Below are 16398 nucleotides of genomic sequence, written 5' to 3' on the forward strand. Positions count from 1 at the left end.
GAACTACATTACATTGATAGTTTTCGTTTTAGAAAATGAAACTTTGTTTTTAAAAGTAATTGCTCAAACTCAATATAAACTGATTTCCAGCTATACTTAAATTGATATAACTTATTTAACATAATTTTTTAAAATCATACAAATTTTTTTACGCATGAATAGCATAACAAATGGAAAAAATGTTTTTATGAAAAAAAAATTGAAAAAGACAAATTAAAACAAAATACCAGTTGAAACAAAAAAAAGGGAATAATAACAATAAAAAAAACACACACAAAAAAAGAACTAAATGTTGGTGGTAAGCGAGTGCCCGTATAATTGTTTACTAACACAGTTATACAACTGTTTTTGATTCCTTCCCCCTCTTTTTCTATGACTTTTTAGTGCCACTTTCATCTATCCCATCAAATTTGTATATATTTTATGACATATTTATGATGTAAGCTATTATATGTTGATTCCAAGCATTTTAAAGATTCAAAACGAGTGTGGTTAAAAGTCTTTTGCCTCACTTTATAAAGGGTGCACATGCATCAAAACGATAGTATGTATGTTATATATCCGAAAAGGAGTTTTATGAATCTAATTTATTTAAAAAAAAATTACTTTTACGCGCACTAAAGACCCGTTCAACGCGTATTAGAATCAATTACATCCGCAATATCACGGTGATATTCTTAACAACTCGTTTTTAAAGCGCGGTAAGAAAATTCTTTCATATACCTAATTTATAATAACAGATGAAAATCATGATAAGAAAGTGTACACATTAGCGTTTAGTTTTCGACTTTTTAACAAATAACAACGAATAATAACCAACTTCTACATCAGCCTTTTCAGATAAATCGAATTTTCTAAAGTTTGTTAGAGTTTTTTTTCTAAAGTTTAAAAGAACCTTTTATGGTATTTTAAAGCTCCAAAGCTTTTGGTAAGACAATACTCATACATAAGTTTGTTATTAAAAACTGGTTATAAAATTAAATTTAAAAATTTTAATTGAATTCTTCACAATATCTTAAAGAGTTGAAACAAAATAATATAAAGCATGTGAAGTACAGCAATTTTAATTCTGAAATCTTAAATGCTTGTATGTCTAAATTTATAATCTTTTTAAATTCGATTTACTTTTTAAATGACTGATATAGAGGTATGTACTTTACTCATTACTATTCGTTAAAAACCGAAAAAACAAACGACGATGCTTTAAATAGTGCGAAAAAACACCGAGTACTTTTACAACAACTTCCACAAGAAACTTTTATTATTAATGACTTTGATAAAAAGATAATTTACGCTAATAAAAGCACAATGTGTAGTATTACTAAGCCTAATCTAACAGAACTAAACAACTACTGGATTCTTCAAGATGGTTTTTTTAGAGCCATAACTGTTTGGTGAAAGGTGCTAATTAATTCACATTCCATAAGACTTATCTTGATCTATGAAGAAATCGTCAAAGTTTTGCAAGAGGACGTATGTTTAACTTGAAAAAATAATGATGTTGAGTCATTATGTCACTAAAAATTGATGATGTTTAAAGCACAATTGAACTATTGAGAATATACAGCAAGATAAATAAAGTTGTTCAGTTTGGAGCAACACGTTCTTGAACAAAATTAACTATCAATAATAGCCCAGCAAGCACACAACGTTTAAACAACGTTGAAATAACGTTGATCGACGTTGATCAACGTTATTTCAACGTTGTGTGCTTGCTGGGATTTTTTCATTACGAGTTTGATTGTTTTAACTTAAGTTTAAATAAATTCCATTTGATAAAGTTCCATTTCGTTTAACCAAACTTCTGATTACTTAAACACTAACTAACCGAACAATTTTCTCTAATCAAGTTACATGGATTAAACTAAAATGATAAAAGTGAAATTCGAATATTATCTCCGACTGTAAACATATTCTTCCGTATATATTAGCATAAACAAAACTTCCTGAAATCTCGAGCTGTTTTTTAAATAATGAAGTTGTGTGGGAGAACGCATTGATCCTGAGGTGTAACCCCCTCGGTGGAGTCTTGAAACATACTTTTCTTCAGCGCCACCCCACCAGCGGCTAGCTTATTCTCCCTCCATTCCAACCCCTTTCCACCAAATATTCCAAACGCTAATAAGCAGATCTAGCAAAAATACTTTACACAACACGGTGCATTGGACCATACTCTAAGACCTTGCAACACATCCTCAGATATTTTTTTGATAATCATTAGAAAACATTTTCTCATTCAAAAAATGTAAACGACAACCTTTTTTTAGTAGGGGCCTGGGGAGAAAGCACATATTTTATGGAAGTGCCCAGGAATTTTGTTGTTCAAGATAGGTAATTAAGAAACATGGGGCATACTCAAATTTCTAGTATGTTGATACTGGTGTTGAATGAGGATGACTTGCAAAAAATTAGGGTAGTTGGAGCAAAACCAAACCTGCTCCGACCCCTAACTGGCCCCTTCCTAGAACTACGTCTCCTTTAAAGATTTCAAATTTCATCAAAAAATCTCTTTTCGTTTAAGATTTATAACCATGCAAAGCTTAAAATTACCCCCTGAAAAAACTTTAAATGGTCTTAACTTTTAAACGAAAAATTTTTTTTTATGTAGTTTGAAATATGTCAATGATAAATGATTTAGTTTAATATAAAACAAGCAAAAAGTTGAAAAGGGTTTTTAAGAACCATACTAGGGGGGATTCAGGGGATCGTTTCGAACACCACAAAATCATGCCCATGCCCCTGTATTTAGTTTTTCAGAAATGTTTGTGATAGATTTATCAATTTCTTTTTAAAGTTTTTAAAAATGTTTGTTTAACATTGAAATTTATAGACGGATATGTAATCTTCATTACTTTCTATTTACATTTTTATTGAAATAAAAACAAAGCAAAGCAACCTTTAATTATTAACAATTACTAAAAGCTAGCAGTTGCTAATTGTTAACAGTTGCATAATTACTTATCACACACATTTACATACGAACTAAAAGCATGTTTGTGGCCATTATATTGACATTTGATTGATATGACCGATATATCATACCAGTATTATCAATCCATATCAGAAGTTGTTATTTGAAGCATTCGTTTAAAATGCCTAAACATGCAAAAGAGCATAGTGATTTTGTTTAAAAATTTTGCATTTGCTGTTTCAGGAAAGACAAGGATTTAAGACCAATAAATAATGCTAAAACAGCTTATTTAAATCTAAATAAAAAGAAAAATGACTACTCAAAACTATATTCGGCAAAGATTATTCAGCAGATCACCCTGACCTCCCATGCTTTGCTCGAAATGTAGAAAAAAGCTTGTAGGGAATGATCCTTACTTCACTATGCGCCGTGTTATGAAGGTAATTATAACTATATTGATGTTTAATTTACTTTAGTTAAAATCTAGTTACGTTATTTTAGTTATTATAGTTGCTATACATATGCTAAAAAATTTAGACCTGAATACCAGAGTTATTAGAGGGAGAAATTGTAAATGTTTTATTTGTGAAAATGGGTGCAAATCAAAAATGGAAAAAATATTTGCCCCTATGGTTGAATGTGTGTCGGGAAAACTTGCTTATCAAGGCGCTAAAGATGTTTCAAATAAACCTGTAGAAAATTAATTTGTCAAGATTGGTATGCTCAAGTGGGACATGGAATTCCACATCCCTGTACGAAATTAGATAGACAAAAGAATTTGACTCCCATTGTGAAATCAACTCCTCAAAAATGCAAGGAAAAGTTCTATCCAGTTCTAACAAAGATTTCAGCAAAAATGACTCAGGGAACACCTTAGCTTTGAAAACTTTTAGTCCGAAGCAACTCACTGTTTCTCTCGGAAAGACTGAGGTCAAGAAACCTTTCTTTTCTTTAGATAAATTGAACAAAATTCAATGAAAATTACGTTCCCGGTAAGTTTTTGTTGCTTAAAAATACTTCTAAAAATAAATTTGTTATGAGTTTAAAGCCAATTTTTGTAATAGCTTCATTATGATTTCTAAGTAATCGTAACTTGATTGAAGTTGCACAATTTCTGAGAAGTGAGGCTAGACGGAAAAGTATAGAATCTGGTTTCAATATTAAACTGATTGAGAGCAACGAAATGATTGGAAAATTATTTAATTGTGATAAACTCCGGTTGCTATTAGAATTAAATGAAAGCGAAGAGGTAAGTAAAGTATTACCAAAAAAAATATTTTTTGATAGCTGTAACAACTTTTAGGGTGCAGCAGAATGAAATTAAATTGAGTTTAAGTTTCTTAAAATCAATTTAGATCTTTACCTACTCTAGTTATCTCTGGTTTACATCAAGCTTTTGCTGCTGCACTAATATTCTTAGAACTCATATTTTTTCCTACTTTAATGGTTTCCCCTTTTAACGCTTAATGAATTACTACAAATTCATGCTGTTTAAGAAATATCATTTTAAACACTCAAATAAAATTGACGGAATTAACCCAATTTTTTCTAACCGTCGCAACTCCGTTTCTATGTTAAATGCTGAGCTTCTTTCAGTATTTACCTTCAAATTTAAACAAGATTTACGAGAAGACTATGAGCAAAGCACGCTATGAGCAAAGTTGCAAAAGCCACTTTTTGTTTATAACATTGAAAATATAATTATATTTGACTTTATTACAATTTGTATCATTCTTTTTGATTTTTTATGGATGTATAGTAGGTAGAAAAACATACTCCTATTGTGTATTGCAATCACATAAAAAAGCTTGTAGCAATGGTACTTCATCACAGAAGTCAAGGAAAAAATGATGCTGATATCAGATTAGGCGTAGATGGAGGGCAGGGATTCCTTAAAGTTACACTGTCGATAACCCTAAAACCAGAGTTAAAAAATAATAAAATTCCAGAGAAGCTGAGCATGTGGGTCAGATATGCGTACAAAGATTTTAAAGATTCAAGCGTCCATAAAACTATTATATTGGCCATTTTGCATTCATTAAACGAAAAATACCATAATTTGCGTTTAATTTTTGATAAATTTTATCCTTAGATTACATACTATCTAAAGATCTAAAGGTTTTGCTTCAAATGGTTGGAAAATAAACTGCATCATCAAAGCACCCTTGTCAGTATTGCACGTCATCTCCTGACTTTCAAAAAGCTGACATTATACTCTAGTATCTTTGTGTAGATTGTACAGCCAATGGACGACTGATGGTGCAAATTTAAAAAAAGCAAAAAAGTACACAAATGTTGTTAATCCCCCTTTATTAACAGGCGAGAGAAATAAAAAAATACTAGAACTTGTAAATATTCCTGGTCTACATATACTGCTAGGTGTTGTAGACAAAATTTTAAAAGAGATTGAAAAAAAATTATTTGAAAACAAGGAATGTGGGTTACAGTTTGTTAATCAATATCTGTCTAAGATAAACATCTGCAGAGTGTCCTACCAAGGGCATCATCGTTTGGAAGGCAATGCTTGCAATAAGTTGCTTAAAAACATAGACAGCTTTGAACTGTTTTTTCAGGAGTCTAGTCTTGGAGTTTCCGCTGCAAAACATATTAAGGTACTTAGAGATTTTGAAAAAATAGTCCATGATTGTTTTGGAAAATCATTAAGCTCCACATATGTTAAAGATTTAGAGGAGTTCTCTACGAGCTATAGAAATCTAAGGACTACAATTCCTTTGAAAGTACACAAAGTTGAGCAATATATTATCGAATTCATCGACATGAAAGGTGGAGTCTTCGGTATAATAAATATCTTTTAAATTTGATAAAAAATAATTTATAATTTTAGTAACTAAATACTCTATTTCAACTGTTGAATCTTAAAATTTGAATAAATTATGACGAATATTTATTAAATAAACTTTCATTTCTTTTGTACTTCTTATATTCTATAGGCTTAGGTCACTGGACCGAACAAGCTCTCAAATCCATTCATCAGGATTTCAATCAGTTTTGACAAATGAAAAAATTTGGAGAGCACAGCCCAAACTATATAGAGGCGCTAAAAAACGCGGTTGCTGCTTACAACTACAAGCACTTTTAAAGTAGCTTTCTATTTGCAGGAGTGTAGTTTGTAAAAAGCATAATATTAAACCTCCTATAAAAAAACGTTCAGTATGATTTTGAAATGTAAAATATCAATCATAATCTAACCATAAAGACTAGAAATTTTTTTTTACTGTAATAAATAATTGTAGCAAACCCTTCTCGACCCTTAATAGGCCTCACCCAGGGTATGGTTCCTAAAAACCTTTTTCAATTTTTTGCTTGTTTTACATTAAACTAGATCAAAATTCATCGACAGATTTCAAAATGCATCAAAAAAATATTTTCCGTTTAAAAGTTAAGACCACTTAAAGTTATTTCAGGGGGTAATTTTAAGCTTTGCAAGGTTATAAATTTAAAAAAAAAAAAGAAATTATCCCAACTTTCTGCAACTCGTCCTCATTCGACACCAGTATTAACATACTAGAAATTTGAGTATGTCCCATGTCTCTTAATTACCTATCTTGAACAACAAAATTCCTGGGCACTTCCCTGAAATATGTGATTTCTCCCCAGGCCCCCACTAAAAAAATGTTGTCGTTTACATTTTTTGAATGAGGAAATATTTTCTAATGATAATCAAAAAAAAAATTCTGGGGATGTGTTGTAAGGTCTTAGAGCATGTTCAAATGTACCGTGACATGGTTTACTCTGAGACGTTTTACGAACTTTGACGCCCTGGTGAACTTCGCACCAAGGCTTTACACCACTGCATTAAACATAAAAATTTGTTAACTTAGTAAAAACCAACTCAAAACTCAAAACTTTTATCAAGTGGTGATGATCCACTGGTGTAAACAAAATTTCTTCATTTCATTTTATTAATACAAAGTTTGTTTTGATATAGAATTTTTTTTTTGCATTTTCATGTCAATTTCTGTTTTTCTTTTATACATGCATCAGCACGTGCGTTATATATACCAAAATGGCTGACGAAGATTGGGCTGCCCTAGTCGAAGAATATGAAAAAAACACCGAAAAAGTACTGCTACCGATAATATTAATCTTTATATAAAAATATTTTTAATACCAACTAATATTTTTTATTCTTAACATTTGACTATTCCTAACAATGTTTTTCGCTTTAGAAATTTTTAAAATTATAATTAACCATTCAATTGAATTAATCAAAAGTAAGATTCAATCACTGGCTGATCTTAATTTAACCAAATTCAGCTCGATTTTAGTTACTTTTTTTTTTAAAATTATTTTTTATAGGTAAAAGAGCTGAGTGTTTCTGACGAAAACCCTGTGACTACTGAAAATGAAAAGAACAATGATGGTATTTCCATACTTAAGATTAGATTCATGTCCTTTCTCTACATTTTCGGTATAACTACATGTATTAAAAAAAAAAAAAAAAAAATCAAATGGTCTACTAGGATTTATATCTAAAGTGTTTTTTTTTTTTACATATATGCTATCTATTTTATTTAATAGTCTAACTTGTGCTTAATCCATATGGTTAACTAGATTGCTTAGATAGATTGGAAATCTATAAATGTAAACTGTATTACTTTTATTGGAAACAAATATGATGTTTAAAGTTACTTATGAAAGATTTTTCTAGTTTATGTGTTAGTATTTTCTGTCTGAAATATTTATATGGACATAAATTATATAAAATATAAAAAAATTATAAATAGTCAGTTGAATGCAGAATAATTAAAATATAATATAAAATTGCAATTAAGTAAAAAAAATTTTTTTGATGAAGTAAATACAATTTAATTATGAATTAAATTCTATCTAACTCTTTAGTTTGTATATTTTTAAGTGCTACAAAAAGTTTGAAACTACAATGTGAGTTAGGAAGATGCTCTTCATAAGATTATAAAGAGCACCTTGTTTTACTGTTAAAAAAAGCCAAGTTGACACTGATAACATTTATAATGTTAAATAATGTTTTAATCTCTCTTTAATTCTTAAAGAATATCAATTTTTTTTTTTTGTTTTTTGCAGAAGAGACACCCATTAATCCTGCAGAAGCATCTCTGATGACAAAAGTTGTTCGTGAGCATATTATCAATGTTAAAGCAAGCATTGAAGTTCAACAGAAAGATCCCAATTCACCTCTCTATTCAGTTAAAACCTTTGAAGAACTACACTTGTAAAAAGTTTTAATAAATTTAACACTTATCTTAAATTTACTAAATTTGTATTTTTAATTAAGTTAAAATTCAATAAAAAACTCTGAAAATTTATACACTGATTGTATTAGTTGTTAAAATTCAATAAAAAAACTCTGAAAATTTATACACTGATTGTATTAGTTATCTTTAAACTTTAGTTCAACAGTAGAACTTTAATAACCTGATACTAAATTCCCAAATGATTAAAAATTACAGATGTAAAAAATCTATATACATACTAGATAATTTTATATTCTGAAAATTATGGAATTAAATATTTTTATGCTACAAAGGTTATAAAGTTTTGGATTTAAGATAAATTATTTTGGAATTAAGATGATTTGTAAGATTTTTGTGTAGGGAACACATTCATTTTTTTAAAAAATTTATATATTAATGTGTTTTGTTATTTTTATTATATAGGAGCAACAAACTATTGATGGGAGTTTATGATATGGGTTATAATAAACCTTCTAAGATTCAAGAAACTGCTTTACCAATGCTTTTGGCAGACCCGTAAGTCTAAGTCTTGATTTTAATAATTTTATCTTTTGATTTGAGAGCTATTAATCATTTTTTATCTACAGTTTACTAGTATAAAATTTATAGTTTTTAAAGTATTGTTTTTTTTTTTTAAAATATAACTTAATCCTTATAAAATTTTGTTTATTTTTAATGATCATTATACAATGTGTTTTTAAAATACTCAGTATATCTTTTTAATGTGATTCTGGAAAAAAAGTGTAACATGTTTTGAAATTTATCATAGCCCAAACAATATGATTGCTCAAAGTCAAAGTGGAACTGGGAAAACAGCTGCATTTGTGTTAGCCATGTTAAGTCGAGTTGATAGCACTAAGCCTTATCCACAAGCATTGTGTTTATCTCCTACATTAGAATTAGCTCAACAAACTGGAAAGGTACTTGAGAAAATGGGAAAATTCCTTATTCAAGATGGTCTGAAGGTTTCTTATGCCATACGTGGCTCTAAATGTAAATATAGTATTCTTAATTTCTGTCAAGAATGTTTAATGCAATTTTTTCCTAATATTTAAAAGTTGAATCGCATTTTTTATTTATTTTTGTTTCATAAAGACTATATGATTTGATTTGGTTGCATAAAGCATGACGCAATAAAGTAAACACTTTATTAATGAGAAAGATATAATGTTATCAAAATAAGGTTAAAATTTTAATCAAAATAAGGTTAAAATATAAAGCTTAATTTTTATCAAAATAAGGTTAAAAGAATAAAAAGTTCTACACTTAATATTTATGACTAATGTATTTATCTTGTTTTAATGCGTTAAGATTTCCAATAATGTTTCTTAGGTTTGTCTACATAAAGATGGCAAGGAACATTAAAAAAATGGATAAAATAGGATTTTCAAAGCTTTGTTCTTTAAGGTCTAAGTGATGTAAGTGGGTGAAAGTAAGGCATATCAAAATATAAATCTGCTTCTTTCAAGGACCTAATGTTTAAGGAGCTGAACTTATTACATAAAAAGCAACCTAAAGTTCAAAGATAATACAGAAACTGATTTAATATGAATTGAAATAAGCATTAACTTGTTTTAGTGTTTCTCACATTTTTATATGCTTTGCCCCACTTATGCTTAACATTCTTATGCATGTTGATGTACATTTGCCAGTTGTGTAAAAATGTGTGGCATGCATATGGACTCTACTCATTCTCTACATGTTTGCCTAAACTCATTTTGCACTTGTTTATGCTTGTCCACTTATGTATTTACACCTATGCCTGCTTGTAGGTAATATATTTTGTTTAATCAGTCAACCTGTGCATAGGCTAACTTATATAAATTCTTTCTTATTAGTAACATTTTTTCAGTGATTAAGTTGATAATAAGTTTATTAGTTTAATATTGGAGTTACTATTTAGCATGCATGCAGAAACTTTCAGTTTCCTAAAATATAGCAGTTTCTGTTTTGTTTTCACTTTAAAACTGAAAATTGTTGGAATTAGTTTCCACACAGGTCTGTTTTATATGATACTTAGTAGTAATATCTTTATGCTGAAAAATGAATGGTAATTAATAATGTTCTAACTTCTGTGTTTGTAAAAAAAAAAAATCTAATATAAAGTAACTTACATAGATATAAAAAGTTATATGATTCCAGAATAAAAATTGCAATACCTCAAATACCTATTTTTTTTTAGTTTTAACCTTTTCAATTGTTTCAAGATATTGTTATTTAATTAAAGCCATTACACTTATTTTTATAACAAGTTTTAAATAACAAATTTATGAATCAATCTAAACTTCTTGCAAAAAAAGTTTTGCTGTTTTAAATGCATTAAGAGTTCTATTTTGATAAAAGAGAAAACTTGATAAAATCCAATTTATCATTAAAGACTGATATAGAAGTTGGTTGGTATTTGTTAAAACCAAATACTGATGCTTCCATTTAAGAACTAGAAATCAGTAAAAGTGTACAAAATCAACTTTTAATTTAACGTTTTTCATTCACAAGAGTCATACACCATTTCAGGAGTATTTGTTCTTATAAGGCCAGAGATTGTCTTTGCACAACAGCACAAATGGACAGTTTTATATTTTATTTAGTGACTGTTGGTAGAAAGTGTAATGATCACATTATTATTGGAACACCTGGTTCAATGCTTGACTGGATCATGCGTTACAAAGCATTTGATCCTCAAAAAATATCAATTTTTGTTTTGGATGAAGCCGATGTCATGATTTCTCAACAAGGACATCAGGACCAATCGATAAGAATTAAAAAGTATGGTAACTTTTATGTATTAATGGGAAAATAGCAATATTGTTAATATTTTTATATTAAAGTTGTTATATACTTTTATACATTACTATACTATTATTTATTATTTATTGACTATATTTCTGTACTATTTATACTATATTTGTATTCATATTTTATTTACTAATATGCATAGATGTATGTATGTATGTATGTATGTATGTATGTATGTATGTATGTATGTATGTATGTATGTATGTATGTATGTATGTATGTATGTATGTATGTATGTATGTATGTATGTATGTATGTATACATATACACACACCACAAACAGGTTGTCCAAAATCAGTTTCAAGTTAGTTGCAATAACATTTACAAAAAAAGTATATCCACTTCATCAGCCCAAAACTCAGTAGTTATTTCTCTTTCTCAAAAAGATAGAGTATTTCATTTTATCACAATATTAGTGCTTATCTAGATGAAACTTTCCCAAACTGAAGGAGTGGACAGAACTAATACCGTTAAATTTATTGTAGGGGATGCCTCAAAGATAAAATTAATGCCACAGAGTCAACAACTGAATCATAATATAATTAAACACACACACACACATACACACATATACGTACACATGTATGCATACAAAGAAGATCCTGAAAGTAAACATTCAAAGAGTTTTTTTCTTAGTTTGATGTATACATGTTTGTAAGATGATTATTATTATCCATAGTTAACATGTTAAACAGCATTCAATCGAAGTTAGTTATCAAAGTACTCAATCATAGCTTTAAAAGTTGTTGAGCATTTAAACATTTCGCTATGTATTTTTGCTATTTTAACAACTTGCATTCGTGGTGTTGCTTGTAATAATAATAAATGACTAAATAAACGAGTTTTAAAAAATTCCATTTTTTAAAGTTTAGTTAATTGAAACTATTCTGGGCTTTAATTAAAAAATTTTTCATGTATTCCAAAACTATAATTGAAAAGGAAAAATTGGTACTATTTTGAGCCCCGGGGTGTTTTTTGTTTGCATAATAAGGTTGATTTAAATCTTTTTTCCTTGGTTTAAAGATTCCTGAAACCAGACTGCCAGCTACTTTTATTCTCAGCAACATACGATGGTGAAGTTATGAATTTTGCAAATAGCATTGTTCCTGATGCAGTGATTATTCGGCTGCGTAAAGAAGAAGAAAGTCTAGACAATATCAAACAATTTTATGTAATGTGTGATTCAGTTGAAGCAAAGTATGAAGCATTAGCAAATTTGTATGGAGCATTGACAATTGGTCAGACAATGGTTTTCTGTCATGTAAGAGTTGTTTCATTAAATTATGCATTATGTGTGCAGTAAGTTGAACTTGGCTTAAGGTTTTAACAAGTTTCAAAGAAGATTGATATATTTTTTGATAATTGACATTCATGCTTTTCTTCAATAGATTTAACCACTTCAGAAAGAAGTGGCTATATTCTGACTATGAATTATTAAATGATATTTTTACAGGGATTTGTTATTATAAAAAGTTCACACACACACAGACACACACACATATATACACACATATATATATATATATATATATATATATATATATATATATATATATATATATATATATATATATATATATATATATATATTTGTTTGATAATTTTAGACAAAAAAATCTGTAAACTGGCTTGCTGAAAAACTATCAAAAGATGGTCATGCTGTTGCGTTGCTTACTGGAGAACTGGAAATAGAGCAAAGAGTTGACATACTTAATCGGTTCCGTGATGGCAAGGAAAAGGTTCTTATAACAACGAATGTAGCTGCTCGTGGAATTGATGTTGAACAAGTAACTATTGTGATAAACTATGATTTGCCAGTAGATAATATGAATAGACCAGACTTTGACACATATCTTCATAGAATAGGACGTACAGGAAGATTTGGAAAGCGAGGTCTCGCTATTAATTTTGTTGATGGGCGTAAGACTATGGCAATGGTTGAAGCAATTAGTAAACATTTTGGAAAATCCATAGACCTTTTACAAGTTGATGATTTAGATGAACTTGAAAAGCTTAACACAAAGTAAAAATTTAAGCATATTGGAGTATGTGGACTGCATTAGTTTTGCAATTAGTGTAATTTTTTACTTCATTGAAAGTGTTGAATTTATGAGTATTTGCTTAAGTATGGGCATAAAATCAAGTTTGAATTTTTTTTTTAATTCTAACTTGTGCATTTTTAAAGAGCATTGGAAAATTAATAATACTTATATTGTATGCATTAAGGTTTTCTACAATAAATATGTAATATTGTCTAATACTGAGTAAAAGACTTGCATATCATGTCCAAAAGAAAAATCAGAAATCATTAATTTCAATGATGTGAATCCATCATTCCCTGACATAGTTTTAGGACTTGCTAGTTCCTCCACAGTGATCCTTCTCCTCTCTGAAGGAAATCTCAATGTAGATCAGCTTTAATTGTTAAGAAAAGAAAAAAATTTTAACAGCTTGCATTTAATTGAATAAAAATAACTATATTTATCTTGTGTTTAAATATGATTGTTATGTGTTTATTAAATCACTTCGAGTTTTTAAGCAATTCGTATACTTTCCTATTTTTCCCATTGTAAATTTCCGTATGTTTGTGTTTTTTTTTTTTTTGTGTGTAGTTTTTGTATTCAGAAAATTGACTAAATTAACGACTATATGTTAACTTTTCATTTAGTTTGATTTACCTAAAAAGTCTTATAAATATTATTAGATAACAGTGATATCATTAAGTATATTTATGGAAAAGCCTTTGTGTATAAATTCATATTTGTTAAAAAACTGTTTGTTTTTTTTTTAATGGATAACCAAAGCAAATACCCCATCCTGTTAAAAAAAGTCTTGTTTAAAACAGACTTTCATGTTCAAAATACTTTTTTAGTTTACATAGGACTTTTGATCATGACACACTTTTTGATGTGGTATCGTATGATGTGGTAATCAAATGTTAAAAGGCTTGGTGAACCTAACATTCAAGTTATTATTCTACAAAATAAAATTAAAAGAATACAAAACTTAGACAGCTAGATTTTATTTTGTGTTTAACATTGTGTTCTACTCTTGCAAAAACATTTCTTTTTTGTTAATCTTTTAACTCACTCTGTTCTGTTCTTCATTTCTGTTATGAAATAAAAAAGCTGTTAAATGTTTTGTGTTAAACCTCTTTTTTCTACTGTACTTTTTTTCCTCCACTATATTTGTTAGTCTATATTAATTTTCCTTATTATTATCATTACTATTGTTATTATTATTATTATTATTATTATTATTATTATTATTATTATTATTATTATTATTATTATTATTATTATTATTTTGATCTTTATTATTGTTATTATTATTATTATTATTTTTATTATTGTATTGTTATTATTATTTTTTTAATCTTATTATTATTTTTATTATTGTATTGTTATTATTATTTTTTTAATCTTATTATTATTATTATTTTTATCTTTGTTATTGTTATTATTATTATTATTATTATTATTATTATTATTATTATTATTATTATTATTATTATTATTATTATTATTATTACTATTATTTTTATTATTTTACTGTTATTATTATTTTTTTTAATCTTATTATTATTGTTATTATCTTTAATCTTATTACTATCATCATCATCATTATCATTATTATTGTTATTATTATTATTTTTATATAATTCCTACAGAAATTAATGTTTAATGTTTAATGTCGTCGTTTTGTCATTAGTTACTAGGTTTTGAAAAAGCGCGTTCTTAAAATGCACGCGGCCGTTGGAGAAAGATCCATGAAGTGAGTTGAAACTTTCTTGCTTTTGGAATTTAATTATTAGTTTAGATATATTACATAAAGAATCATATGAAGATAAATAATAATCGTTAAGATCATCATCTTATGATTGAAGTAAGTATATAAAATAGTTATATATACATTTTTATTAGATAAAGTAGAAAGGATTTAAATTTTAATTAGATAAAGTAGAAAGGATTTGAATTTTAATCAGATAAAGTAGAAAGGATTTGAATTTTTATTAGATAAAGAAGAAAGGATTTAAATTTTTATTAGATAAAGTAGAAAGGATTTTAATTTTTATTAGATAAAGTAGAAAGGATTTTAATTTTTATTAGATAAATTAGAAAGGATTTTAATTTTTTAAATCGTTTATATTTTTTTTGCTTTAGTTTATCTTTTTGCAGTTTTGTTTTTATTATCTTATTTTTTAGAAGGAAGATAGGGGTATGTATGTTATTTAAAGTAATACTAATGCTATTTCCATAAAATGGTTATTACTACATTGAAATTTCTGTGATGCTACTAACTATTTTTGTTCCTTTTTAAAAAATTTAGAAAAGTAAATTAAACTTTTGTCCCAACACTGACATGGCATGTCACATGTTATTGTATGTAAAGGTTAAATTTTGTTATGAGGATTACAGTTCTTATGAAGAAAAAAAAGAAGGTAAAGAGTATTGTTTGTAAACATATATTTTGTATCTTTTTAAATTTTCTCGCATCATTTTTAAAATTTTTGTTTGCACACGTTTATTGTTTGCATAAATGCTTTTTTGATATGTATGTGTATGTGGTAATAAGTGCTTTGTAGTTGTTTTATCAATGTGTTTTTATAATAATGTTTTTGTAATAATGTAAAGTGTTTTTTTACTGTTTGTGTATGTGTTAATATGTGTTATATAATTGTTTTAAAAATGTGTTTAAGTATGTATATAAGGAATATATTTAACCTTATATACATATTTAAACACATTTATTGTGTTTATAGTTGGTACATATGTTTATATTATGTTGTTTCCGTGTTTTCAAAGTGCTGTGACTTGGTAAACATCTACCTGAAAATCAATAATTATATTTTAGAGAAGGAGCAGAACAAATGGCTTTAGATTGTGCAGCTCAACGTGATACGCATCTAATGGCATGGTTTAAGTTAAATACTGAAAATGAAAGAGCACATTGCTATTCTTATGTAGACATTCCTTATCACTTTATATTTGATGATAAACATTGTAAATGGAAGGTTAGACAAAGGGGTGGTAATAAGGTGATAGTAAGGATGTATAAAGTTAATCCAACAGGAGAATTGTTTTTTCTCAAACTGTTACTTTTGCAAGCAAAAGGAGTAACATCTTGGGAGGATATGCGTACTGTTAATGGTATTGTCCTTGAAACGTTTCAAGAAGCATGTGTTTTGAAAGAATTGTTGTAAGATGACACTGAATGGCAGAATGCTCTTTCTGAGGCTGTTTTAACACAGACGCCAAAGCAAATTAGACAGTTGTTTTCAATTATTTTGACCTTTTGTGAATCTGACAATCCTTTACATCTCTGGAATACATGCAAAGCTTTTATGATGGAAGATTTTTTTCACCGCTCAATCCCACTTCTAATAGCTGAACAAGCTACTCTTCACCAAATTGAAAAGATTATTAATCAAAGTGGTAAAATGCTGACTGATTAAAA

At 27.8% G+C, this 16398-nt stretch overlaps 2 protein-coding genes across 4 annotated transcripts in view; both read left to right on the forward strand.

The window, feature by feature from the left end:
* Positions 1-6578: 6578 nt before the first annotated feature.
* On the forward strand, positions 6579-13239 carry LOC145185391 (ATP-dependent RNA helicase DDX19A-like). 2 transcript variants are annotated; one of them, XM_090096783.1, is made up of 9 exons: positions 6579-6806; positions 6917-6995; positions 7232-7295; positions 7976-8123; positions 8569-8661; positions 8915-9138; positions 10734-10911; positions 11965-12202; positions 12549-13239. In XM_090096783.1, the coding sequence occupies exons 2-9, from the start codon at positions 6939-6941 to the stop codon at positions 12966-12968; spliced, it is 1422 nt and encodes a 473-aa protein (XP_089952909.1). In that variant the 5' UTR covers positions 6579-6806; positions 6917-6938; the 3' UTR covers positions 12969-13239. The 2 variants fall into 2 exon arrangements, with proteins under 2 accessions (XP_089952909.1, XP_089952910.1); XM_090096784.1 differs by lacking the exon at positions 6579-6806 and having other exon boundaries at positions 6859-6995.
* A 1441-nt stretch (positions 13240-14680) lies between these two features.
* Positions 14681-16398, forward strand: part of LOC149883620 (uncharacterized) — a 3340-nt gene continuing 1622 nt past the window's right edge. Inside the window, exons 1-3 of one of the 2 annotated variants that reach the window (XR_016455289.1) lie at positions 14681-14826; positions 15271-15382; positions 15796-16398. The exon at positions 15796-16398 is cut by the window's right edge and continues 1622 nt beyond it. Coding sequence is in view for 1 of the 2 variants with exons in the window: in XM_090096793.1 (XP_089952919.1) it covers positions 15812-16144 (333 nt within the window). In the remaining variant the exon portion in view is untranslated. Of the gene's footprint in view, positions 14827-15253; positions 15383-15795 lie in introns of those variants that run through there. The other variant, XM_090096793.1, reaches the window with a different exon arrangement.

The sequence above is a fragment of the Hydra viridissima genome, unplaced genomic scaffold (genome assembly GCF_058129835.1).
Source record: "Hydra viridissima isolate aposymbiotic clone 2 unplaced genomic scaffold, HvirCarnegie_v1 scaffold_9, whole genome shotgun sequence".
Taxonomy (NCBI): domain Eukaryota; kingdom Metazoa; phylum Cnidaria; class Hydrozoa; order Anthoathecata; family Hydridae; genus Hydra; species Hydra viridissima.

Bases quoted from the DNA above. Each gene is read 5' to 3' on its own strand.
- LOC145185391 (XM_090096783.1), top strand. From the start codon at position 6,939: ATGGCTGACGAAGATTGGGCTGCCCTAGTCGAAGAATATGAAAAAAAC. The intron at 6,996-7,231 runs GTACTGCTACCG...TATTTTTTATAG, and splicing joins ATGAAAAAAACACCGAAAAA to GTAAAAGAGCTGAGTGTTTC. The intron at 8,124-8,568 runs GTAAAAAGTTTT...TTTATTATATAG, and splicing joins ACCTTTGAAGAACTACACTT to GAGCAACAAACTATTGATGG.